Source organism: Ranitomeya variabilis, chromosome 2 (genome assembly GCF_051348905.1).
Source record: "Ranitomeya variabilis isolate aRanVar5 chromosome 2, aRanVar5.hap1, whole genome shotgun sequence".
Classification (NCBI taxonomy): domain Eukaryota; kingdom Metazoa; phylum Chordata; class Amphibia; order Anura; family Dendrobatidae; genus Ranitomeya; species Ranitomeya variabilis.
In genome coordinates, this window is record NC_135233.1 from 908147121 (window position 1) to 908173922 (window position 26802).

General features: G+C 41.8%; 1 protein-coding gene across 3 annotated transcripts in view; it reads left to right on the plus strand.

Annotated features, from left to right (window-relative positions):
- Positions 1-26802, plus strand: part of PLD1 (phospholipase D1) — a 327109-nt gene that overhangs the window by 281503 nt on the left and 18804 nt on the right. For all 3 annotated transcript variants that reach the window (XM_077290541.1, XM_077290540.1, XM_077290542.1), the window contains 5 exons: positions 6909-7019; positions 9824-9912; positions 11335-11448; positions 12877-12926; positions 21308-21442. In XM_077290541.1, coding sequence (XP_077146656.1) covers positions 6909-7019; positions 9824-9912; positions 11335-11448; positions 12877-12926; positions 21308-21442 — 499 coding nt within the window. The remainder of the gene's footprint in view (positions 1-6908; positions 7020-9823; positions 9913-11334; positions 11449-12876; positions 12927-21307; positions 21443-26802) is intronic.

Sequence of the window (26802 nt, forward strand, 5' to 3'; positions counted from 1 at the left end):
AATTTCGGCTTATAAAGCCCGGGGGAAGGATCCGCCGGGATATATCAGAGCACATTCGTCTAGGTCAATGGCAGCCTCATGGGCTGAAAAAGGGGGGGCTTCAGCAGATCAAATTTGTAACGCCGCTTCCTGGTCGAATCTTAGTACATTCTCCAAACATTACAAACTAGACGTGATGTCAACGCAATTAAGTTTTGGCAGGAGGGTACTCCAGGCAGTATTCCCACCCTAGGAAGTAGTCTGCTTTGGTACTTCTCCATGGTGCTGTCAGGTGGATGACCTGGAAAACGGTAATTAGTCTTACCGGTAATAGTATTTCCAGGAATCCATCCTGACAGCACTGCTAGTTTCCCTTCCCATGCTGATTTACTAAGAACTGATGTGACGTAAACATTTGTATCTTGTTTGTGTTTAAATAAAATATTCTTTTTGGCATCCATCCAGATGTGGTACTTTGAAAATCACTGATGATTGGTAAGGGGAGGGTCCTTTTATGCTCGTGGTTTCCTGTCCCACTGTGGATAAGAAGACAACCTCCATGGTGCTGTCAGGATGGATTCCTGGAAATACTATTACCGGTAAGACTAATTACCGTTTTTGGTTTGTGGTCAATGGATAGCCCAAAGATATGCCCCACGTTAAACAATAGGCTCCTACCCTTTGATAAATTTGGACCACGTTACTCCAGCAGACTTTGTCTGGCAAATGAAATGTCATTCTTGACATATTTCCCGCTGTAATTCTGTCTCTTAACCCAAATTCTTGGCACGTGTCCCTTCACTCTACTGTACTATAAATGGAGTATACTGATCTCAGACTGCTAGGAATTAATGTTTGGGTCATTACATCGTGTCTCTCATAGATGTTGGGGTCATTACATCGTCTCTTATAGATGTTGGGGTCATTACATCGTGTCTCTTATACAGGTCCTTCTCAAAAAATTAGCATATAGTGTTAAATTTCATTATTTACCATAATGTAATGATTACAATTAAACTTTCATATATTATAGATTCATTATCCACCAACTGAAATTTGTCAGGTCTTTTATTGTTTTAATACTGATGATTTTGGCATACAACTCCTGATAACCCAAAAAACCTGTCTCAATAAATTAGCATATTTCACCCATCCAATCAAATAAAAGTGTTTTTTAATAACAAACAAAAAAACCATCAAATAATAATGTTCAGTTATGCACTCAATACTTGGTCGGGAATCCTTTGGCAGAAATGACTGCTTCAATGCGGCGTGGCATGGAGGCAATCAGCCTGTGACACTGCTGAGATGTTATGGAGGCCCAGGATGCTTCAATAGCGGCCTTAAGCTCATCCAGAGTGTTGGGTCTTGCGTCTCTCAACTTTCTCTTCACAATATCCCACAGATTCTCTATGGGGTTCAGGTCAGGAGAGTTGGCAGGCCAATTGAGCACAGTAATACCATGGTCAGTAAACCATTTACCAGTGGTTTTGGCACTGTGAGCAGGTGCCAGGTCGTGCTGAAAAATGAAATCTTCATCTCCATAAAGCATTGACCCTGCCCTTGATGAAACACAGTGGACCAACACCAGCAGCTGACACGGCACCCCACACCATCACTGACTGTGGGTACTTGACACTGGACTTCAGGCATTTTGGCATTTCCTTCTCCCCAGTCTTCCTCCAGACTCTGGCACCTTGATTTCCGAATGACATGCAAAATTTGCTTTCATCAGAAAAAAGTACTTGGGACCACTTAGCAACAGTCCAGTGCTGCTTCTCTGTAGCCCAGGTCAGGCGCTTCTGCCGCTGTTTATGGTTCAAAAGTGGCTTTACCTGGGGAATGCGGCACCTGTAGCCCATTTCCTGCACACGCCTGTGCACGGTGGCTCTGGATGTTTCCACACCAGACTCAGTCCACTGCTTCCTCAGGTTCCCCAAGGTCTGGAATCGGTCCTTCTCCACAATCTTCCTCAGGGTCCTGTCACCTCTTCTCGTTGTACAGCGTTTTCTGCCACATTGTTTCCTTCCAACAGACTTTACCATTGAGGTGCCTTGATACAGCACTCTGGGAACAGCCTATTTGTTGAGAAATTTCTTTCTGGGTCTTACCCTCTTGCTTGAGGGTGTCAATGATGGCCTTCTTGACATCTGTTAGGTCGCTAGTCTTACCCATGATGGGGGTTTTGAGTAATGAACCAGGCAGGGAGTTTTTAAAAGCCTCAGGTATCTTTTGCATGTGTTTAGAGTTAATTAGTTGATTCAGAAGATTAGGGTAATAGGTCGTTTAGAGAACCTTTTCTTGATATGCTAATTTATTGAGACAGGTTTTTTGGGTTATCAGGAGTTGTAGGCCAAAATCATCAGTATTAAAACAATAAAAGACCTGACAAATTTCAGTTGGTGGATAATGAATCTATAATATATGAAAGTTTAATTGTAATCATTACATTATGGTAAATAATGAAATTCAACACTATATGCTAATTTTTTGAGAAGGACCTGTAGATGTTGTGGTCATTACATCGTCTCTCTTATAGATGTTGTGGTCATTACATCTCTCTTTTATAGATGTTGGGGTCATTACATCTTGTCTCTTATAGATGTTGGGGTCATTACATCGTCTCTCTTATAGATGTTGGGGTCATTACATCTTCTCTTATAGATGTTGTGGTCATTACATCATGTCTCTTATAGATGTTGTGGTCATTACATCTTCTCTCTTTTATAGATGTTGGGGTCATTACATCGTGTCTCTTATAGATGTTGGGGTCATTACATCGTCTCTCTTATAGATGTTGGGGTCATTACATCGTCTCTTATACAGTCATGGCCAAAAGTATTCACACCCCTGCAATTCTGTCAGATAATACTCATTTTCTTCCTGAAAATGATTGCAAACACAAATTCTTTGTTATTATTATCTTCATTTAATTTGTCTTAAATTAAAAAACACAAAAAGAATTGTCCTAAAGCCAAATTGGATATAATTCCACACCAAACATAAAAAAGGGGGTGGACAAAAGTATTAGCACTGTTTGAAAAATCATGTGATGCTTCTCTAATTTGTGTAATTAACAGCACCTGTAACTTACCTGTGGCACCTAACAGGTGTTGGCAATAACTAAATCACACTTGCAGCCAGTTGACATGGATTAAAGTTGACTCAACCTCTGTCCTGTGTCCTTGTGTGTACCACACTGAGCATGGAGAAAAGAAAGAAGACCAAAGGACTGTCTGAGGACTTGAGAAACCAAATTGTGAGGAAGCATGAGCAATCTCAAGGCTACAAGTCCATCTCCAAAGACCTGAATGTTCCTGTGTCTACCGTGCGCAGTGTCATCAAGAAGTTTAAAGCCCATGGCACTGTGGCTAACCTCCCCTAGATGTGGACGGAAAATAAAAATTGACTAGAGATTTCAACGCAAGATAGTCGAGGTTCTTTATCCAACATTCGCACAAACATCCAAACAAGTTCAAGCTGCCCTGCAGTCCGAGGGTACAACAGTGTCAACCCGTACTATCCGTCGGTGTCTGAATGAAAAGGGACTGTATGGTAGGAGACCCAGGAAGACCCCACTTCTTACCCCAAGACATAAAAAAGCCAGGCTGGAGTTTGCCAAAACTTACCTGAAAAAGCCTAAACGTTTTGGAAGAATGTTCTCTGGTCAGAAGAGACAAAAGTAGAGCTTTTTTGGGCAAAGGTATCAACATAGAGTTTACAGGAGAAAAAAGAGGCATTCAAAGAAAAGAACATGATCCCTACAGTCAAACATGGCGGAGGTTCCCTGATGTTTTGGGGTTGCTTTGCTGCCTCTGGCACTGGACTGCTTGACCGTGTGCATGGCATTATGAAGTCTGAAGACTACCAACAAATTTTGCAGCATAATGTAGGGCCCAGTGTGAGAAAGCTGCGTCTCCTTCAGAGGTAATGGGTCTTCCAGCAGGACAATGACCCAAAACAAACTTCAAAAAGCACTAGAAAATGGTTTGAGAGAAAGCACTGGAGACTTCTAAGGTGGCCAGCAATGAGTCCAGACCTGAATCCCATAGAACACCTGTGGAGAGATCTAAAAATGGCAGTTTGGAGAAGGCACCCTTCAAATATCAGGGTCCTGGAGCAGTTTGCCAAAGAAGAATGGTCTAAAATTCCAGCAGAGCACTGTAAGAAACTCATTGATGGTTACCGGAAGCGGTTGGTCGCAGTTATTTTGGCTAAAGGTTGTGCAACCAAGTATTAGGCTGAGGGTGCCAATACTTTTGTCTGGCCCATTTTTGGAGTTTTGTGTGAAATGATTAATGTTTTGCTTTTTGCTTCATTCTCTTTTGTGTTTTTTCATTTAAGACAAATTAAATGAAGATAATAATACCAAAGAATTTGTGTTTGCAATCATTTTCAGGAAGAAAATGAGTATTATCTGACAGAATTGCAGGGGTGTCAATACTTTTGGCCATGACCGTAGATGTTGGGGTCATTACATTGTCTCTCTTATAGATGATGGGGTCATTACATCTTCTCTCTTTTATAGATGTTGGGGTCATTACATCGTGTCTCTCTTATAGATGTTGGGGTCATTACATCTCTCTTATAGATGTTGGGGTCATTACATCTTCTCTCTTATAGATGTTGGGGTCATTACATCGTGTTTCTTATAGATGTTGGGGTCATTACATCGTGTTCCTTATAGATGTTGGGGTCATTACATCTCTCTTATAGATGTTGTGGTCAATACATCGTGTTTCTTATAGATGTTGGGGTCATTACATCGTGTTTCTTATAGATGTTGGGGTCATTACATTGTCTCTCTTATAGATGTTGGGGTCATTACATCTTCTCTCTTATAGATGTTGGGGTCATTACATCTTCTCTCTTATAGATGTTGGGGTCATTACATCTCTCTTTTATAGATGTTGGGGTCATTACATCGTGTTTCTTATAGATGTTGGGGTCATTACATCGTGTTCCTTATAGATGTTGGGGTCATTACATCTCTCTTATAGATGTTGTGGTCAATACATCGTGTTTCTTATAGATGTTGGGGTCATTACATCGTGTTTCTTATAGATGTTGGGGTCATTACATTGTCTCTCTTATAGATGTTGGGGTCATTACATCTTCTCTCTTATAGATGTTGGGGTCATTACATCTTCTCTCTTATAGATGTTGGGGTCATTACATCTCTCTTTTATAGATGTTGGGGTCATTACATCGCCTCTCTTATAGATGTTGGGGTCATTACATCGCCTCTCTTATAGATGTTGGGGTCATTACATCGTGTTTCTTATAGATGTTGAGGTCATTACATCGTGTTTCTTATAGATGTTGGGGTCATTACATCTTCTCTCTTATGTGTTTATGTCCCATTATTACTTTGTGATTATAAAACACATCTCACACCGTTTATATCTTAAAACCTAGCATAAAACAATGAGCAAGTACCCTGCTGTAAGGAAATGGTAATAGTACATGTAAATAACATAGGGTAATTAGTAGTTGACACTAATTTTATCAAAAAAGCGTAAAGCTATCCCACAGTGACGAGGTGTACCCCAGTCATATGGCCGCTAACTCTAGCATTAAACCTCTCTATGTGCTAGCAGACCTCACAATAGACCGCGGCAAAGCAGGACTGCACCTGCCCATGGAAAGCTGTATAGAAAAAAGTATGTGTATAGCTGCACATGTGGCGGTATGATTGTTGGATACATCAGCTTGGAGTAGATGATACTAGGCTAGTGGCAAGAAAGTTTATATGGAGAATTATTGCCGTTTAATGCTATGTTTTCTTAATATAATTTGTAGCTTAAGTGTTGTAAAAAAGGCCAGATGGGTTTGGAATGAGCTTCTGATAGTATTTCACACCTCCGAAGTATTTCTCCTGTACCAGCAAAGCCCCTTTCCCAGCAATGTGTCATCCCCAGCAATGTGTCTAGGAGCTGAATGCTTTGGAGTTGTGAAATTTTTAAAGTGTGCTACGATCAAGGCTCCCCCTGGTGGTCGCTTGTCTGTAGCGTATCTAAAAAGTCCATGGGCACATACCGCCATGAACATCAGCAGTGTTATCCATATCAGGAATGAGGGCATATAGGTAGGTTTTACCCTTGTGATTTAAGTAAGGCATGTAAGGTTAATAACTAATTCAAGCAGTTATTCCTTGATTCTGGCATTTCTTGAAAATGTCCCACAGTCCTTCTGCCTAGCTAACACATTTGTTCTTTCTGATTTTAATAATAATGTGGATAAGATGGTGGGAACAGTGATCTATGACTTAAAATCTAAACCTCCCCCACCCATACACTTTTGATAGTGATGTGCCGAATGATGGCGCGACTGATCCTTGGCCTGTAGCTCTCCCACACCCAGCAGCGCCCGTGCTATCTGAGGTTCCTGCGTTTGCTTTAAGAACCACTGCTAGATAGCAACTGCCTATCTGTTAGAGATAAAAAGGATCTGCAGTACAAAATCGGACACACTGGATCCTTGTGTCCCCCATGTCATCTGTCAGGGGCCCCCATACACATTAGGTTGTCGCCCGAGCCTGTCAGTGGGTTTGAATGACATATGTAGCTTTAAAAAAGAATTGCACAGATGGCAACAGGCACTGAAAGCCGTCCTGGATAGTGTGCAGTGTGGTGTGGTTTACACTCGTACTTCCCTTATAGGGGCAACGACTGAGTGGTCTAATGGTTAGATAAGGGTCACCTGACTTCAAGAGTTCATGTAGGAAATATGTATAAATGTTAAAGATGACAACTTAAGATTTTTCACATTCACTTTTGTGTTTAAGCCATTTTGAAAATGTGTACTTGGTGTTTTTCTGCCTGGAAAAAACTTTGTAATAATACGCCAATGGTTTTACATTTTCTGTATTGTGTTTAGTTTTTTTCCCCTGTTGAATTGGCTATTCCTGCTGTGCTCCTTCTTCTTAGGTTCTTCGCTCTGCAGCAGACTGGTCAGCCGGGATTAAGCACCACGAAGAGTCTATCCACAGTGCGTATGTGCACGTGATCGAGAACAGCAAGCACTACATCTACATCGAGGTGTGAAGACTTTGGGTCTTGTGTCTTTCAAACGCAGATGATTTTTTTTTTACCAGGCGGTGACTGTCTGCTTTTGGTCTCCTAAAACAACTGTTCTTTATTAAATACCACTCATCACATTAACATTTCGCAAGGGCTTCAGGCAGGTGTCACTTCCATTACTAGAGTTACTCCCTAAGTGATGCTTAAGATGTTTGTTTTGGGTGAAAGGCTGTGTGAGGATAGCACAGAAGGTAAAACTTTGCTAGAGACAAGAAAACATGGCAGAAGGCTGAGCATTAAAGAGGAGTCATGGAGCGTAGCAGAGTAAAGTATGAGCAGACATTCAATCACAAATATATAGCCATGAACAGGGTAGATTGATAGATTAATAAGATGCTGCCTATGTATGTACAAAGTGATTCACGTGCTGCTCATATAAGAGGGTGATGGCCCACTCTACCATAGGGGCGCACCGGAGGATTCTCCTGTTCTTCTGTGGGCCAGTCCAAACCTGCTAGCTTGTATGCCATAAAATAGGCAGATATTCAACAAAATGGGACTGCACTGATGTGCTCAAAGATTAGCCTTCAAATGGTCGTAACTGTACATCCAGATTGCAGGTGACTTCCCACAGTCTGAAGTACAGTTGCGTCTAAGGACGGCAGGGGCACTGGAGTTGTTTCTGTGCCATCCGCAGTTGGAGCCTGCTATTCTGCACAGCTGAGTTCTTAAGAGCCCTGGCTCCGATCCTGGTACTTTAACCCCTCAGATGCCCCTGTCAATAGTGATAGTGGCACTTTAGGAGGTAGACAATGGCCTCTGTCTGCAGTATCCATCAGCCTATCTGATCCAGTATTACTATCGCGTTCCATGCCTCTCCCCTCCCCCTATCGTGTTCCATGGCTCTCCCCTCCCCCTATCACGTTCCATGCCTCTACCCTAACCCCTCTCCCCTCCCTCATTTTCGCACAATGCCTGGCCCTTTACCGCCACAGCCCTGATACTTACCAATGGATGAAGTTGTTGTTGCTACTATGGTCCACAATCTTCACTGCTGTCTGCTGGTCCTCTGATTTCCTCCACAACTCCTCCGGTCTCTTTGGAACCCGGGACTGGTTATACCAGAAGGCTAGGTTCACATCGCGTTAGTGCCCTCCGTTTAATGGATCCGTTACGAAGTGGCACTAACGCAATGTAACAGATCCGTTAACGCACCCATTGCCATCCATTATCATCACGCATCCTAACACATGTCAAAATCGGCATGCTTTAGCGATGGTCCGTTACTTTGTGACACACCGCTTTTTCCGGTACGTTAGGTCTAACGCACAGCGAACAAACGCATTCACTGTGCATAGTCCTCCATTACTAACGCATGCCGACGCAATGGTACCATGCATTAGTGCATGCTTTAACGCGATTGTAGAGAAAGAAAAAAAAAACATTTTGGGCATTAGCGTTAGCGCATCTGTTTAATGAATCCGTTAAACGGATGGCACTAACGCCAAGTGAACCTAGCTGAAGTAAACAGTAATGCTTCCGGATACAGTTCCAGGGCGCTAGAGGGTAAGTGAAGCTCAGCAGATAGTGCTGGGTTATAATAAAATGGCCACACCTACAGCTGTGACTTGGGCAGCCCACAGAGGCTTGTCCAGTTCACAGCTGATGTGGCTATAGTGAAAGAGATGAGGTCTGTTTGTAGACTCAGTGTCGTTCAGCTACACTTACAGACCTGCAAAATAAAATGGCAGCCCCTAGTGGCTGCATTAAAAATGATTAAAAAAACAAAAACAAAACATAAATACAATTTAAAAAAGCACAAGTTAAAACCACATTATGTAAAAAATAATTTTTAAATAAAAGTGACACCTTCCCTTTAAACAATTGCTGATCAGCTACTTGTTTTCTGATCGTCGTTTAAAAGCCTGTGTAGATAAGCAGAACACCTTGCCCAGGACCATGCATTGCCCAGGACCATGCATTGCCCGGGACCATGCATTGCCCGGGACCATGCATTGCCCGGGACCATGCATTGCCCGGGACCATGCATTGCCCGGGACCATGCATTGCCCGGGACCATGCATTGCCCAGGACCATGCATTGCCCAGGACCATGCATTGCCCAGGACCATGCATTGCCCAGGACCATGCATTGCCACTGTAAATCCACAGTACAGTTTGTCATGGTGGATGACAGTAATGCATGTAAAAAAGAACGGCACAACAGGTAATATTTCTTAATAGTTTATGTAATAACATTTAATCAAGTATATTTCCAAATATTTAGAAATAACAAAATATTCACCACGTTGAACAACTCATCCAGGATGAGGTACGGGCTTAGACAAGCTTCCGAGTTGCAGACAGCTTCTCGGTGTGGGCAATCCATGCGTAAATGTGCCCTTCCATTAATGGAGCAGGAGGGCAGAGACACTGACTGACGATGAGGCAAACAACCTGAGCTGACGTTTTGGGGGACCTCCTCCTTTCTCAAGATTACCCACACCGAGGATCTGTCTGCTATTCGGAAGCTTGTTCAAGCCTGTACCGCATCCTTCACAATGGCAAATATATTGGCAAGTTATTTCTAAATATTTGTTTATATAATGGATGAAATATTATATTGTATAAACTGAGAAGAAAAACTACCTGTTGTGCCTTTCTTTTTAACATGAACCATAGTCGGTTGGTGTGAGTAACTGTTGTGCGGCCACTATAGGTGAGGGACATTAGTATTAACAAGCCAATTTTTCAGTTTTTGGATGAAAGTAATGCAGCATGAATAACCGTGTGAAATCACTGTATACATTGTGTCTATTCCAGAATCAGTTCTTCATCAGCTGTTCTGACAATAAAGTAGTGTTTAACAAGATTGGAGACACCATTGCACAACGGATCATCAGAGCTCACAGGTAACCAAACACATGTGCTCCTACCTTAGTCATCCCTAATGCTGGCAACGGGTGTATTACTCATTAGTTCATGCACTACAATTAATTTCATTGTAGTTGTTTGCTATGCTGTAGGATTCAGTGTACCCAGCAGTGTTATTTCTGGGGCCTAACCACATTTCTGATGTTGTATGGTTCGCATAAGATACAATAGCAGCTAAAATAAAGCAGACAGATGGTTACCATTGTCTAATGCCTCATAATAAATCACAAGTTATCCTTTCTTTTGTGGTTCACTTTAGTATGTGATTGTAAAGGTGTTCTCACCTTAGGGTACCGTCACACAGTGCAATTTTGATCGCTACAACGGCACGATTTGTGACGTTCCAGCGATGCATTTACGATATCGCTGTGTCTGACACGCTACTGCGATCCGGATCCCCGCTGAGAATCGTACGTCGTAGCAGATCGTTTGAAACTTTCTTTCGTCGTCTGGTGTCCCGCTGTGGCGGCATGATTGCATTGTGTGACACAGGTTGTATACGATGTGCGCACAGTAACCAACGGCTTCTACATCGCAAATACGTCATGAAATTATCGCTCCAGCGCCGTGTATTGCAACGTGTGACCGCAGTCTACGACGCTGGAGCGATACTTATACGACGCTGCAACGTCACGAATCGTGCCGTCGTAGCGATGAAAATGGCACTGTGTGACGGTACCCTTAGATAGCTGCTGGCCATACTCTTATTCTGCCGACCGCTATTCCTATGTATACTTAGCCTCAAGATTGCTTGTGGTCTTAATTGGGTAATGGGAGTAAGCCGCCGCCAGACTCCTGGTGGTCAGTTTGTTCCGTGACAAAGAATTGGGCAAATTAAAATCCAATGTGCCAGACACTTTTTTTTTCTCTTTTTCCCTGACATCAAATGGTAAGTTGGCACATCCCATACAAATTAGCTGGTCGCCCTGACATGTATCTGTTATGTATAGCCAGCTTTGTATCCGTTCTCCAGTTTGTTTTAGTAAATTATTTTATTGCTGAAACTAGTGGCAATTCGTTAGGCCTCAGAGCAGAAAAAAGTTTTACTCGGCTTATGGGTCAGAGTTACAATTATTACATAATTATTTAGAAAGTGGGATTCCAACCGAGACAACCCTCTGTATATAACCCCACTATATATTTCTCTTTCAAAAATTAAGAAAACAAGTAATGTTTTGTTGTGCAAGTAAATAGCACTGTTTGTGGTCAACTGAGGTACTGTGGTCAAATCCCACCAAGGTCAGTATATGCGAGGAGGTTGTATCTTTCCTCCCACACTCCAAAGACTTGCTCATAAAGGATTTACATTGGGAGCCCCCAAATGGGATATGACGCCACTATATAAGCAAGCAAAATTAATAGTTCTAAGACACTAATCTGTACATTGTTCTTTCACAAAGGGAAAACAAAAGGTACCGAGTGTACGTGATCACTCCTCTCCTCCCTGGGTTTGAAGGAGATATCTCAACAGGAGGGGGAAACGCGTTGCAGGCGGTCATGCACTTCAATTACAGGTACTGGCATTTCTAGAAGCGATCTCGTCTGCTGGTTTCGGAGCTCAGTAATTTATCACGGTGTGCATACATCCAACATCAGTACACCTTTGAGGCAGGTCTCATTTTGGTTCTTTCCTTTGTTACATTTTGGTGTGATTTTATTTTTTGTTGCAAAATGTAATTTTGATTAATTATATTAATTGTACTGTCACTGTTAGTGACACAACAAATAATCTTGTTCCCTATGATATAAGTATTACACAGTATTGCTTACATGTGTCTCTTGCTAATGGTTTAGCTCCCCCCTGTGGTCATATGAGTGTTGCAGTATTTCTTGTCCATTGTAAGGCTTCACTTGCTGCAGGAATTCTCCTAAACGGTGTCCCCTGGAAACAGCAGGGTAGATGCCTAAGAAAGCAGTAGAGTAGAAATTGCACTTGAGACCAGCCAGGCATATTTGTACCTGTCTTGCTTCAGTCTTTCTGGAAATCCCATGGATGTCATTAAAGGGAACCTGTTACCCCCGAAATCGAAGGTGAGCTAAGCCCACCAGCATCAGGGGCTTATCTACAGCATTCTGTAATGCTGTAGATAAGCCCCCGATGTAACCTGGAAGATAAGAAAAAGAGGTTAGATTATACTCACCCAGGGGGAGTCCCCGTCCGGTTCCGGTCTGATGGGCGTTGCGGTCCGGGGCCTCCCATTTTATTACGATGACGTCCTCTTCTTCACTTCACGCTGCGGCTCCGGCACAGGCGTACTTTGTCTACCCTGTTGAGGGCAGAGCAAAGTACTGCAGTGCGCAGGCGCCGGGAGAGGTCAGAGAGGCCCAGCACCTGCGCACTGCAGTACTTGGCTCTGCCCTCAACAGGGCAGACAGTACGCCTGCGCCGGAGCCGCAGCATGCAGACAAGAAGAGGACGTCATCGTAAACATATGGGAGGCCCCGGACCGGACCATGAAGCGCATCGGATCGGACTGGCCGCCCAGGTGAGTATAATCTAACCTCTTTTTCTCATCTTTCAGGATACATCAGGGGCTTATCTACAGCATTCCAGAATGCTGTTGATAAGCCTTTGATGCCTGTGGGCTTAGCTCACTTTCGATTTTGGAGGTGACAGGTTCCCTTTAACAGGATTGATAAAGGGGCATTCTGGATCCACTTGTATCAGAAGCTTGGTAGTGATGTCATGTCTACTGGTATCTGCTGAGTCACATGAGTGAGTGGTACATGTTGAGCACCTGTCCCATTTTGGTGAATGATACCTCACAAACACACATGTGACCTGGCACATATCAGTAGACCCGGCATCACTGTTACCACTTAGCTCCTGACGTGGAAGTGAGCAGAGCCAGAACACCCCTTTTATATTCCCAATTGATATATTTTGATTTTTACTCCTATTCCTAATTGTTCTGATTTTTTTCTCGAACACATTCTTGTAGAACCATTTGCCGAGGAGAACATTCCATCATTGAACAGTTAAAAGCAGAAAGTAAGTTTGATGTTTTCCAATATTTAGTCCTGAGTATCAGTTTAGTAGCGGATTGGTTGTTGTCACACAACTTCTTTATTCTAAACTAGCTGAAGAGCCCGGCATTGCCCAGGCATAGTAACTGACTGTGGTTAGCTATAGCACCTCACTTCCCTCATTTCCCCCCTCACACCTCTCATTTCCCCCTCACTCCTCTCATTTTCCCCCCAACACCTGTCATTTTGACCTCACACCCATCATTTTCCCCTCAGTATATGACTATATGCCATCTCCCCTGTAAATAGTATATACCTGTATGTCATCTCCCCTGTAAATAGTATATTCCTGTATGCGATCTCCTCCTGTATATAGCATATACCTGTATGTCATCTCCCCTGTATATAGTATATACCTGGGTGTCATCTCCCCTGTATATATTATATATCTGTATGTCCTCTCATCCTGTATATAGTATATACCTGTATGTCATCTCCCCTGTATATAGTATATACCTGTGTCATCTCCTCCTGTGTATAGTATATACCTGTATGTCATCTCCTCCTGTATATAGTATATACCTGTATATCATCTCCTCCTGTATATAGTATATACCTGTATGTCATCTCCTCCTGTATATAGTATATACCTGTATGTCATCTCCTCCTGTATATAGTATATACCTGTATGTCATCTCCTCCTGTATATAGTATATACCTGTATGTCATCTCCTCCTGTATATATTATATACCGGTGTCATCTCCTCCTGTATATAGTATATACCTGTATGTCATCTCCTATATATAGTATATACCTGTATGTCATCTCCTCCTGTATATAGTATATACCTGTATGTCATCTCCTCCTGTATATAGTATATACCTGTATGTCATCTCCTCCTGTATATAGTATATACCTGTGTCATCTCCTCCTGTATATAGTATATACCTGTATGTCATCTTCTCTTGTATATAGTATATACCTGTATGTCATTTCCCCTTTATATAGTACAAGCTTTGTTATACTGAGAATGTCCTTGGTTGATATAGGCAACAAATCACAGCTAAGATTAATTAAATGTAGCAAAATAGAAGCTGAGCTGTGATTGGTTGCTATTGGCAGCCTGATAAATCCCCAGCCAACAGGAAGCCCTCCCCCCTGGCAGTATATATTAGCTCACACATACACATAATAGACAGGTCATGTGACTGACAGCTGCAGTATTTCCTATATGGTACATTTGTTGCTCTTGTAGTTTGTCTGCTTATTAATCAGATTTTTATTTTTGAAAGATAACAGACTTGTGTGTGTTTTAGGGCAAGTTTCATGTGTCAAGTTGTGTGTGTTGAGTTGCGTGTGGTGACATGCATGTAGCGACTTTTGTGAGATGAGTTTTGTGTGGCGACATGCGTGTAGCAACTTTTTGTGTGTCGAGTTGCATGTGACAGGTTAGTGTAGCAAGTTGTGTGCAGCAAGTTTTGCGCATGGTGAGTTTTATGTGTGGTGCGTTTTGAGTAGGTGCAAGTTGTGTGAGGCAACTTTTGCATGTGTTGCAACTTTTGTGCATGTGGCAATTTTTCCGCGTGTGCAAGTTTTGCGCGTGGCGAGTTTTCCATGAGGTAAGTTTTGCATGTGGCTAGTTTTCCATGAGGTGAGTTTTGTACGTGTGGCGAGTTTTGCGTGAGCCTAGTTTTGCGTGTGGCAACTTTTGTGTTTTGACTTTTATGTAGCGAGGTTGGTGTATGTGTGGTGAAATGTGTGCTGAGGGTGGTATATGTGTTCAAGCACGTGGTAGTGTGTGGCACATTTTGTGTGTTCATACCCCCGTGTGTGGTGAGTATCCCATGTCAGGGCCCCACCTTAGTAACTGTACGGTATTTACTCTTTGGCGCCATCGCTCTCATTCTATAAGTCCCCCTTGTTCACATCTGGCAGCTGTCAATTTGCATCCATCACTTTTCCTTTCACTTTTTCCCCATTATGTAGATAGGGGCTAAATTGTTTGGTGAATTGGAACGTGCGGGGTTAAAATTTCGCCTCACAACATAGCCCATGACACTCTCGGGGTCCAGACGTGTGACTGTGCAAAATTTTGTGGCTGTAGCTGCGACGGTGCAGATGCCAATCCCGGACACACACACATACACACACATTCAGCTTTATATATTAGATGGTTTATGTAGCTTAAAAAAAAAAAAAAACAACACGTGTTAGAAGCTTTTGAGTGTTGAGGTCCAGGTGCTGAAGTTCTCCCCATTGGCTGCACAAGGGCAGACCTGCATGGCTGAAAGCTGTGCCCCTTCTGCTCTAATTAGCTTTTTTGTGCTCCCCTGGGAGTAGAGAGGTTATTAGAGTGCAGGCTATAGATTTTCTGTGAGCCTGTATGATTCTCTCTGAATAACAGCATAACAAGCCAATCATAAAAGATGAAGTTTAGTCCTCCGCACAGCGCAGATTCTTCTTCATTCTGGTACTCAGCAGGGGTTCTCCTCTACCTTTATCTGCAGTACATTTTCAGAAAACATACAGTACATGATAAATTCACCTCTGCTGCTTGTGTAGGTAACATTTATTATGGGAAACACATAAATATAACTAGTTGAGGCATATTTAGCAAGCAGTCTAAAAGTGCAAGACTTCATGTTCAGTTTTGCAATGAGAGTAAGGTTTATTCACACATCAGTATTTCAGTAATGTTTGTAAACCAAAACCACTAGCAGAACCTACAAAAAAAATTTTTTTTAAATAAAGTGGAATGATTAATTTGTGTTTTGGAATCGCTCGTTTTGGCTGATAAAATACTGACGTGAATAAAGCTTAAAAACAATGACTTAGTCATTATGAGTTACTTGTGGTTCCATTGCAATGGTTTCTACAGATGATATATATGTGTGTGTGTGTGTATATGTATGTATATGTGTATATATATATATATATATATATATATATATATATATATATATATATATATATATATATATATATATACTCAAAAAAATAAGGGGAGCACTAATATACCACATCCTAGATATCACCGAGTGAAATATTCCAGATGTAAATCTGTATTCATTACATAGTGGAATGTGTTGAGAACCATAAACATAAAAATGATCAATGTAAATCATAATTAATATCTCAGAGGTCTGGTTTTGGAATGATAATCAAAATCAAAGTGGAAAATCAAATTGCAGGCTGATCCAACTTCAGTGGAAATGCCTCCAGACAAGGAAACAATGCTCAGTATGGTCCTGATGAGGCGGCAGGTGTTCTCCTCAGGGATCTCCTCCTAAACCTGAATTAAAGCATCTGTAAACTGTGTGTGGCGTTGGTGGATGGAATAAGATACGATGTCTCAGATGTGTTCTCTTGGATTAAGTATATACACTAAACACCCATCGATAAAGAAAATTAGAATCTCTCAAACTCAAAATAATATTGGACCAAAAAAGAAAGAGTAAAAACACAAGGAGTGTATTGACCATAAATAACATCTTTATTTCAATTTCAAATTTAATGGCTGTCTAGCTATGCTGCAGGGATCAAAAAACAGATTATAACACAATACTTCATTGCTATACAGAGATGTGCTTCATTAGGCTACTTTCACACTAGCGTTGTGCACTGCACGTCGCTATGCGTCGTTTTATTAAAAAAAACGCATCCTGCAAAAGTGCTTGCAGGATGCATTTTTTCTCCATAGACTTGCATTAGTTACGCATTGCCACACGTCGCGACGGTTGCGTCGGTCCGTCGCCACCAAAAAACGTTGCATGAAACGTTTTTTGGTGCATCGAGACCGTCTTTTCCAACCGCGCATGCGCGGCCGGAACTCCGCCCCCGCCTCCCCGCACATCACAATGGGGCAGCGGATGCGTTGAAAAACAGCATCCGCTGCCCCTGTTGTGCGGCGCTTTCACTGCTTGCGTCGGTACGTCGCAACGACGCAATTCGTCGTGCGTCGTACGACGCTAGTGTGAAAGTAGCCTTAGTTGAGACAGAGTACTGTAGGTAAGCTACTCCTAGAGTTAGTCATAAGCACATTAAAGGTAAATAACACAAGTAAGTCAGTGAGATTGATCCCTGCCACCCCAACGCACGTTTCATGGCAACTTCTTCAGGAGCCATCTGGCTAATTGGTACTCGTATGTGTCCACTCTGTGACACTCATTACACTGGCTGCCCATTCATTATAGGATCCAATTTAAACTGCTTGTTCTCACCCACAAAGCTCTCCACAGTGCAGCACCCCCTATATCTCCTCCCTCATTTCTGTTAATCGGCCTACCCGCTTGTTAAAGGGAACCTGTCACCACGTTTTTGGAAGATGGGAAAAAATAGCGTTAAATAGGGGCAGAGGTGGGCATTACATTAGTGTGTTTGTTATGCGTTTATTACCCACCTAAGTTGCCGAAATACCTTTGCAAAGTCTCCGTTTTCGCCTGTCAATCAGGCTGGTCTGGTCAAAAGGGCGTCTTGTCTTCCCCCAGATTTTGCGTAGTTTTCCGTTGGTGGCGTAGTGGTGTGCGCATGCCCAAAGTCCTGAATCCTCTGCCAGGGGATTTAAAAGAGCGCGCTGTTCGTTTTCATTGGTGATCGGTGGGCGCGGCCATCTTCCTTTGGCCGCGCGTGCGCAGAAGCGGCGCTCTGCTGGCCGCGGCTTCAGGAAAATGGCCGCGGGATGCCGCGCGTGCGCAGATGGATATCTGCCAAAGGAAGATGGCCGCGCCCACCGATCACCAATGAAAACGAACAGCGCGCTCTTTTAAATCCCCTGGCAGAGGATTCGGGACCTTGGGCATGCGCACACCACTACGCCACCAACGGAAAACTACGCAAAATCTGGGGGAAGACAACGCCCTTTTGACCAGACCAGCCTGATTGACAGGCGAAAACGGAGACTTTGCAAAGGTATTTCGGCAACTTAGGTGGGTAATAAACGCATAACAAACACACTAATGTAATGCCCACCTCTGCCCCTATTTAACGCTATTTTTATCCCATCTTCCAAAAACGTGGTGACAGGTTCCCTTTAAGCTCTACATGCGACTTTCTACTAACCTCTGCACTAATCCGTACCTCCCACTCCCGACTCCAAGACTGCTCCCACATTGAGCCAATCCTCTGGAATGCTCTACCCCAAGAAATTAGGACTATTCACAACTTACACAGTTTTAGGTGCTCCCTTAAAACACATCTGTTCAGATCGGCCTTTCTTGTTCCGTGATCAAAGTCCGTGTGTGTGTGTGGCCCATTCACTATCTATCTGAGAATAACCCTCCATCAAATTCCAGCGCACGCAACAGCACCACAAATACTGGCTGGTGACTAGCTCATGCAGCCTTTATCTAGACTATCCCCCATCCCCTCAAGATGGCTGGACCATCATTGTAAATAAGCCCCTGTACTTTGTTTACCCCCCACCTCACTGTAGATTGTAAGCTCTCACGAAGCAGTGTCATCTTATTTTGCTTTAATTATTGTATTATTTTGAACTTATGACTTGTGTATGAACTGTTAAAATGTAAACGCTACGGAATATGTTGGTGCTATATAAGTAAAGTAATATAAGTAAATATTATTGTATATGTATATTCTAGATGGTGGCCCGATTCTAACGTATCGGGTATTCTAGAATATGTAGGTAGTATATAGCACAGGCTACGTACTATATTGCACAGTGACGTAGTATATAACACAACCGACGTAGTATATAACATAGCTACGTAGTGTATAACAGAGCTACGTAGTATGTAACACAGCGTACTTAGTATATAGCAGAGCTATGTAGTATATAACACAGCCACGTAGTGTATTGCACAGGTATGTAGTGTACTGGTCAGCCACGTAGTATATAACATAGCCACGTAGTATATTGCACAGCCACGTAGTATATAACACAGTCACGTAGTGTATTGCACAGCTACGTAGTGTATTGCACAGCTATGTAGTGTATTGCACAGCTACGTAGTGTATTGCACAGCTATGTAGTGTATTGCACAGCTGTGTAGTATATTGGTCAGCGACATAGTATATAGCAGAGCCACGTAGTATATAACATAGCCACGTAGTATATTGCACAGTCGACTTAGTATATAACAGAACCGACACAGCCACATAGTATATTGCACAGCTACGTAGTATATAACACAGAGCATGTAGTATATTGCACAGCCACGTAGTATATTGGACAGTCACATTGTATATTGCACAGCCACGTAGTATATTGGACAGTCACGTTGTATATTGCACAGTCTCGTTGTATGTTGCCCAGCTACATAGTATATAGCACAGAGATGTAGTATATAACAGAGGCCACGCAGTATGTAACACAGCCCACGTAGTATATAGCAATGTGGGCACTATATGCGTGGTTAAAAAAGACTTAAAATAAACATATACTCACCTTCCGAAGGCCCCTTGAAGTCCTGGTGCCAGTGTGCGGTGCACGCGGCAGCTTCCGGTCCCAGGGGTTGGTATGAGCGCAGGGCCTTTGACGTCGCGGTCACATGACCGTGACGTCATGGCAGGTCCTTCTCGCATAGCATCCTTGGCACCGGAACCTGCCGCTTGCACTGCCGATGACGGCGAGCGACGTCGGATGGTGAGAATAACCTTTTTATTATTATTATTTGTGACATTAGATTTTTTACTATTGATGCTGCATACGCAGCATCAATAGTAAAAAGTTGGTCACACAGGGTTAATAGCTGCGTTAACGGAGTGCGTTACACTGCAGCATAACGCTGCCATTAACCCTCTGTGAGCGCTCGGCGCTGACTGCAGGGCAGTAAAGCAGCGGCCATTTCGCTGCCAGACTATAGCCGTCGCTGATTGGTCGTGGCAATGGTCATGGGCTTTTTGCCACGACCAATCAGCGACTTGGATTTCCATGACAGACAGACAGAGGCCGCGACCAATGAATATTCGTGACAGACAGAAGGACAGACAGAAAGACGGAAGTGACCCTTAGGCAATTATATAGTATATATTTGTGTGTATATATATATATATATATATATATATATATATATATATATATATATATATATATATATATATATATATATATATATATATATATATATATATATATATATATATATATATATATATATATATATATACACACTCACCGGCCACTTTATTAGGTACACCTGTCCAACTTCTTGTTAACACTTAATTTCTAATCAGCCAATCACATGGCGGCAACTCAGTGCATTTAGGCATGTAGACATGGTCAAGACAATCTCCTGCAGTTCAAACCGAGCATCAGTATGGGGAAGAAAGGTGATTTGAGTGCCTTTGAACGTGGCATGGTTGTTGGTGCCAGAAGGGCTGGTCTGAGTATTTCAGAAACTGCTGATCTACTGGGATTTTCACGCACAACCATCTCTAGGGTTTACAGAGAATGGTCCGAAAAAGAAAAAAAATCCAGTGAGCGGCAGTTCTGTGGGCGGAAAGGCCTAAGAGCATCTCTGAACGCACAGTGCGTCGAACTTTGAGGCAGATGGGCTACAGCAGCAGAAGACCACACCGGGTACCACTCCTTTCAGCTAAGAACAGGAAACTGAGGCTACAATTTGTACAAGCTCATCGAAATTGGACAGTAGAAGATTGGAAAAACGTTGCTTGGTCTTATGAGTCTCGATTTCTGCTGCGACATTCGGATGGTAGGGTCAGAATTTGGCGTAAACAACATGAAAGCATGGATCCATCCTGCCTTGTATGGAGCATCTTTGGGATGTGCAGCCGACAAATCTGCGGCAACTGTGTGATGCCATCATGTCAGTATGGACCAAAATCTCTGAGGAATGCTTCCAGCACCTTGTTGAATCTATGCCACGAAGAATTGAGGCAGTTCTGAAGGCAAAAGGGGGTCCAACCCGTTACTAGCATGGTGTACCTAATAAAGTGGCCGGTGAGTGTGTGTGTGTGTGTATATATATATATATATATATATATATATATATATATATATATATATATATATATATATATATATATATATATATATATATATATATATATATACATACATACATACATACATATATATATATATATATATATATATATATATATATATATATATATATATATATATATATATATATATATATATATATATATATATATATATATATATATATATATATACACATATACATATACACATATACATATATATATATATATATATATATATATATATATATATACATATATACATACACAGAAGTATCTGATAATAGCCAGTCATAATCCTAGCAGTGTGCAGTTTGCGAATATCCATCAGTTTGCTAATATCCATTAAGCAGCAGGGGGAGCACTTGTTCTGTCCTTGTTCTCAAATTCTCCTTTCTCTGCAGGAAATCTGTTACTAACAAATGTTCTACTGTTTTCAGTTGGGGATAAATGGCTGAACTACATCTCCTTCTGTGGTCTTCGGACACATGCAGAGCTGGAAGGAAACCTGGTTACTGAACTGATTTATGTTCATAGTAAACTGCTTATTGCTGATGATAACACAGTCATTATTGGTAAGTCTGCGCACACACCACTTTTTATATAAGTTTTTATAATTGTGATTTGTGGTAGAAAGTCTCAGAACCTTTCAAAATGACCTGCTTCCCAAAATGAACTTAACATGTAGCCAGTGGTAATTGGAGGCAAATTATAGAGTTTATTCCATATTTTAATATTAAACTAACAGTAAAGAAATATTTCAAATTAAGGAGTAAGTTACTTCTTTCATATAACATACCAGTGCTGTTGATTCATTCCCATCTAGCCCTCCAAAAAAGCAATTTTACAAGATGCTTTGTACACTGTTAAAGGTTCTATCACCACTGACAATAACTACTGCTGCATGTTATTGTTATTTAGGCCATAATAGACCAATACAACACAGGAAAGTGTACACAGCCACTCCTCAAAATCATGAAAAAGACCGGGAGAAAAGCCAGTTTTTGAGACTAAAAATGTATTTTTATTACTATAACAAAATAGGTTAAAAAATACTATGAAAGACAAACCGGTATCAGGGTAACAACAAATTTAAATGGATATTTATTACTACTGTTATTTTGTATATACAGTAATTCAGTCTTCCTTATTGTCGCTTCTAATTCCACACCTTTTTTTCCTGGAGTTGTCTTTTACTATCTTTCACTTATAGGGAGGACCCCCTTAAGAAGAACCTTCATAACGTCCCATACCACAATAATTCGTGCCGAACCAAAATTAATCTCCAAGAACTCTCAACAGTTTTCCCTTGACGTTATCACAACGAATAAGTTTCAGCCAAAAGTGATCAAGTTTTCAGTCGGGAATGTTTAGCCCTAATAGGATCTACTTGAATCTGGCACAATCGAGGGAAATGATCCAATAAGGACCTAGGAGCACACTTGGTTATTGAAACCTGGCCCCCAGTAATGTGTCAAGTAAAGTCCTTATTCAGAAAAGGCCAGAACCTCCTCCTTATAGCAGTTCAACTTTTAAACCCAGTGGCAAAGTACTTATTTAATATGCGTGAAGTAGCTTCTTCCATTGAAATCGTCTATGATTTTAGATCTTCCATCCCTTATTTCCTGACTAATTTGATGATCATGATTGTCCAGCCATCTAAGAGCATCCTTCGAATTCTCAAAAAGTAGTAGTAGTAGTAGTAGTAGATCCCAGAGACACCACTTTCAACTTATTTGGCTAGATCATGGAGTATTGCAGACCCAGCCCAGTGCATGCATTCTTCTTTTGATATCTACCAACATGGTCCTTTTGCACTGGTCTTACACCGAAAAGAAAAATCTTTTGCCCACCAAGACTGATGTCTTCTTTCTCCCATGCCTTTCTCAGAAAAATGTCTCGCTCCTTATAATGTAGGATCAAAATTGGCCTAGGAGGTCTACCCACCGGTCCCGGTCTCATGGGGTCCCTGTTTTCCCTCTGTATTGCAAACAAAGGAGTGAGGATCTTCCTTACAAAAGTGTCCAGTAGCAATTTCTCAAAGAAAAACTGTCAGTCACTCTCTTCTGTTTTCTCCGGTACCCCGACCAGTCTGATTATGATGCGCTTTGATGATTTTCCAAGTCAACCTTAAACAGTAGAGCTGCCACCACCTGGTAATGATTTTGAATGTCTCTATGAATGGGGGAAAGGGCATCCTCCAGCTTGCTAGCTCTCCCCTCAACTGCTGTAGCGTGCTTCACAACTTTGTGGGCGTCGTGTCATATTATGGCAATAGATTCCTGTATGTGACCAACCTGGCCTGTCAGCATTTCAACTGTGGTTTTGCTTTTGGTTACTGCATTAAAGACATTCAGCAAGGAGGGGGATTCCATGAGGGTTTTTCCCCAGAATTACATTCCTTTCCTCTAGGAGATTTATCTGCCACTGACATAGGGTAACCATCATCCTCCACCTCCTCCTGAGCGTAAGGCCAAATAGCGAGATCCTGTGAAGGGATGTGTTCTGCAGCCCCTGTAGGTGTACCCCTGACCCCTGTTGCCCAGAGACTTCAGAGTGTGCATTATGTGTACATGTTTTCCCAGCCTAGCTGCTATGTCCCCACAGACATCTCTGCCAGAGACTTATTTTCCTCTGTAGCACCTTGTATGCTCTAACGTCAAGCTCTGAGTGCAGGAGGCTTTAAGACCGAGGAAAGTTCTCACTACGTCATTCCGGCTGGCTCGATTGAAACCTGCATCACACCCAGGTAGCGAGCTTCTCCCCTGCAGGGAACTCAAACACTTTCATGCAGAGGGTAAGTGTTGCCTCACAGTTTCCACTTAACACCGTCTCGTGTCCCCTCACACCATCGGGTCAGGGCACCTAAAATGGCAGCGCTCACCTCACAGCACGCCACAGGCTGAGGTCTTCACAACAGTAGCGCAGGTGTTGTTAGGCATCATAAGTGATCTTAAAAAGCACCACTGTCGTTTCTTCCCCTCAGCAACTGGCAGAGTGCAGTAAATAACGCAGAATGTACATGTTAATGAAAGATTACTGTCCAGGATACCAGGAGCTTGCTTACACGGGTCTAATCAGCATCAGAGCATCTCAGTGCCCCCTGTACAACCTCTTTAAAAATGAATCCCAATATTTAGACTGCTTTACTGGAATCTGTGAGCTTTATAGACCACCACAGCAAACAAATTGGTGACTGTCTGAGTACCCCAAGTGGTGAATATGCAGCAGATTTTATTCTGCAGATTTGCACACTAAAAATCTGCTGCCTATTACAGCAGCAGTATTGTTAATTTAGGCTGTGCCATGTATACAGCAATAGACAAGACATATATGGCAATAAAATGTCAGTACCTTCTCTATGGGGACCCTGGCTATCAGCTATATGATTGCATGTAGCTGCGCTACTATGCTATGACGTTTAAGTGCATCACTGCAGAGTAGGAGCCAGACCAGCCAAATGTCTAAGGTCTATGGGTGGTCCACAAGCGGTTAACATTAACCATGTATCTGCTAGGAGCAGATAGACATTGTATAGGTACTATAGAAGCAGTACCATTAGTACAAGTATCTCTCAGGTCAGAAGGTAACATCATTTAGTAAGTTAAATTATTGCATTTATCTTTTTATGTATTTTTACACGATTATCCATTATTTGAAAAGTAAGTGTCTGAGAAGCACATGGCATTTGTAGGAACAGTATCCCTGCCTCCACGCTGTGACTGGCTGATTGTGTAGTTGGTTATCATGGAGATAAATATGTGCACACTCATTCCTATAATTTAATAATACATCAAGTATTTAGGTGCAAAATTATGTAACTGCAAATGTTTTTATAGATTTACTGCTTGTTGCATTTTACAGAAAAGCAAGCATGCGTCAAGAGTGGGCTAGCTGTCAAAATGGAGCCCATCTGTCTTGAATCAAAATCAAGTTTAGTAATTAAACTTGACAAACCTGTTATATGTTCTTTAAAGAACAGAGAGTGCTTTGAAATGAGGATTTTTGGCATTGCCTCTACTGCAGAATCACAGATCCTAAAAAATATAATTATGAAGATTCCTTAAAAATACACTTTCTGATCGCTCGTTGTTTTAGCTGAATTTGCCAACAGCTGAAACCAGGTGTAGGTTTTAGGAAATATTGATCTCGACTCCCACATGTACATGCATGCTGGTTCAGCCAAGCGTGCATGTGTTGTCTGTGGGGAAAGTGGAATGAGCAAGAGTCAGATGTTTTTGGCAGTGGCTGATTGGGAGGTCAGATTCAGCATGGCTGAACGCCTTTCCCTGACAGCTGTAGGAGGAGTCAGGAGGCCCCTCATACACATTGGATGATTGGCAGCTACTGTTGATATTAATCTCTATTGGGGATCTTTAGGTCCTGAAAAAAAAACAATTACAGGTAATTTTTGTGTTTTCTGTTTGAGCCATTACTCTGGCAGGAATCATCGTCGCTTTGGATATATCGTTGATTGTATTGGTCATAAATGTGTAAGCTTGGGACACTTTTTTTTTTTTTTTTTCTAATGGGAAAAAAATGATTTCTAAAGGTGCTTATTGGGTTGTGTGAGAAATAAATAATATTGGTCTTATGTTCATATCTTGCATGTGGGTCAGGTGCTGATCCTGGCTATTGGATGAGGGGCTGTTGTAGTTCTGTGTTCAGGCTACATTTTACAATAGAGCATTGTATCTACCATATATTTATGCAATCCCATTTAAAATAAGAACTCCCCTTTTGAGGAACTTTTGCCTAAAAGGAAAAGCATAAAATAACATTGCAGATATATCGCCCTCATCTGCACACTTCCAGTTATTATATTCTTCATATATGTGGAGGTCAGGGTAGATTTTTTTCATTGTAAGGTATAAACACTGCAGTACCACAATGAGGACTCTCAATTTTAAATATTTTGCATTACCACAACACACTGTGAATTTGGGTGTGATATGGATTGTCCTTGCACCTTTTTTCTGGAGTAAAGATTATTTTATTAACTTTCTGTATATCGGCGCCTTATTTATTATTTATTCTGCACCTTTTTTTAAGATAACTTCGTTTTGTTGGGGTTTTTAAGTGGCTTTTTTTAATCGAAAAAAGTGTTTTCTGAATCTTTTGCTTTAAAAAAAAATAAAAAATAAAATAACCATTGTACACCTGTCCTATTTGAATATTGATCTGAAATTCCCTGATTGGCCATTGAGACTACTGAGATGTGCCACTCAGCAGCTTCTCTATGCCCTCCTGGTTAATTACATAATTGTGAATTAATTTTATGGCTACAAACCGCAACAAAAACTTTCTTAATTCTGTAGTCCTTTAAAGCACTACTCCGGCGTTTTTTTTGTTTGTTTTTTTTCCCAGCGCTGGAGTGATGCTTTAAGCTTAAGGGCCCTCCTTGCCTCTACTCTTCTGCTCCTGTCCCATGGCTCCTTCTTGTGACCACAGCTTCTAACTGGCCATAAGTCCGAAGCCACATCACAAGAACATGGCTCTCATAGCCACAAACTTGGTCACAAACTGCCAATGGGAGGAGGTGGTGATAACAGATGAAGACCCCGGAAGGTGAGTATCAGACAGAGGGCAGGGGACTTAAATGTTTAGCATCACTCTAGCACTCTGGAGTGGTGCTTTAAAGGAAATAGAGCAATATTATTTTTTTTCTATGTTTGTATTTTTGTAAAAAAAAGTCATAACTGTTTAAAATGTACTGTTGATATTTATTTTTTTGCTGTTTACTACTTCATTCACTGGGGGCTGACATTTTTATTTGCTGGTGTCAGAGTACGACACTTGCACACAAATACAGCAGACACAAGGTATAGGGTCAGACACCGACCACAGTCTCCTAACCGCTATTTACTATAGTCAGAGTGAAGCAGTGACATCTATGCTGGTAGCAGCTCTTTGATCAGTGATACCTGTGTGCTGT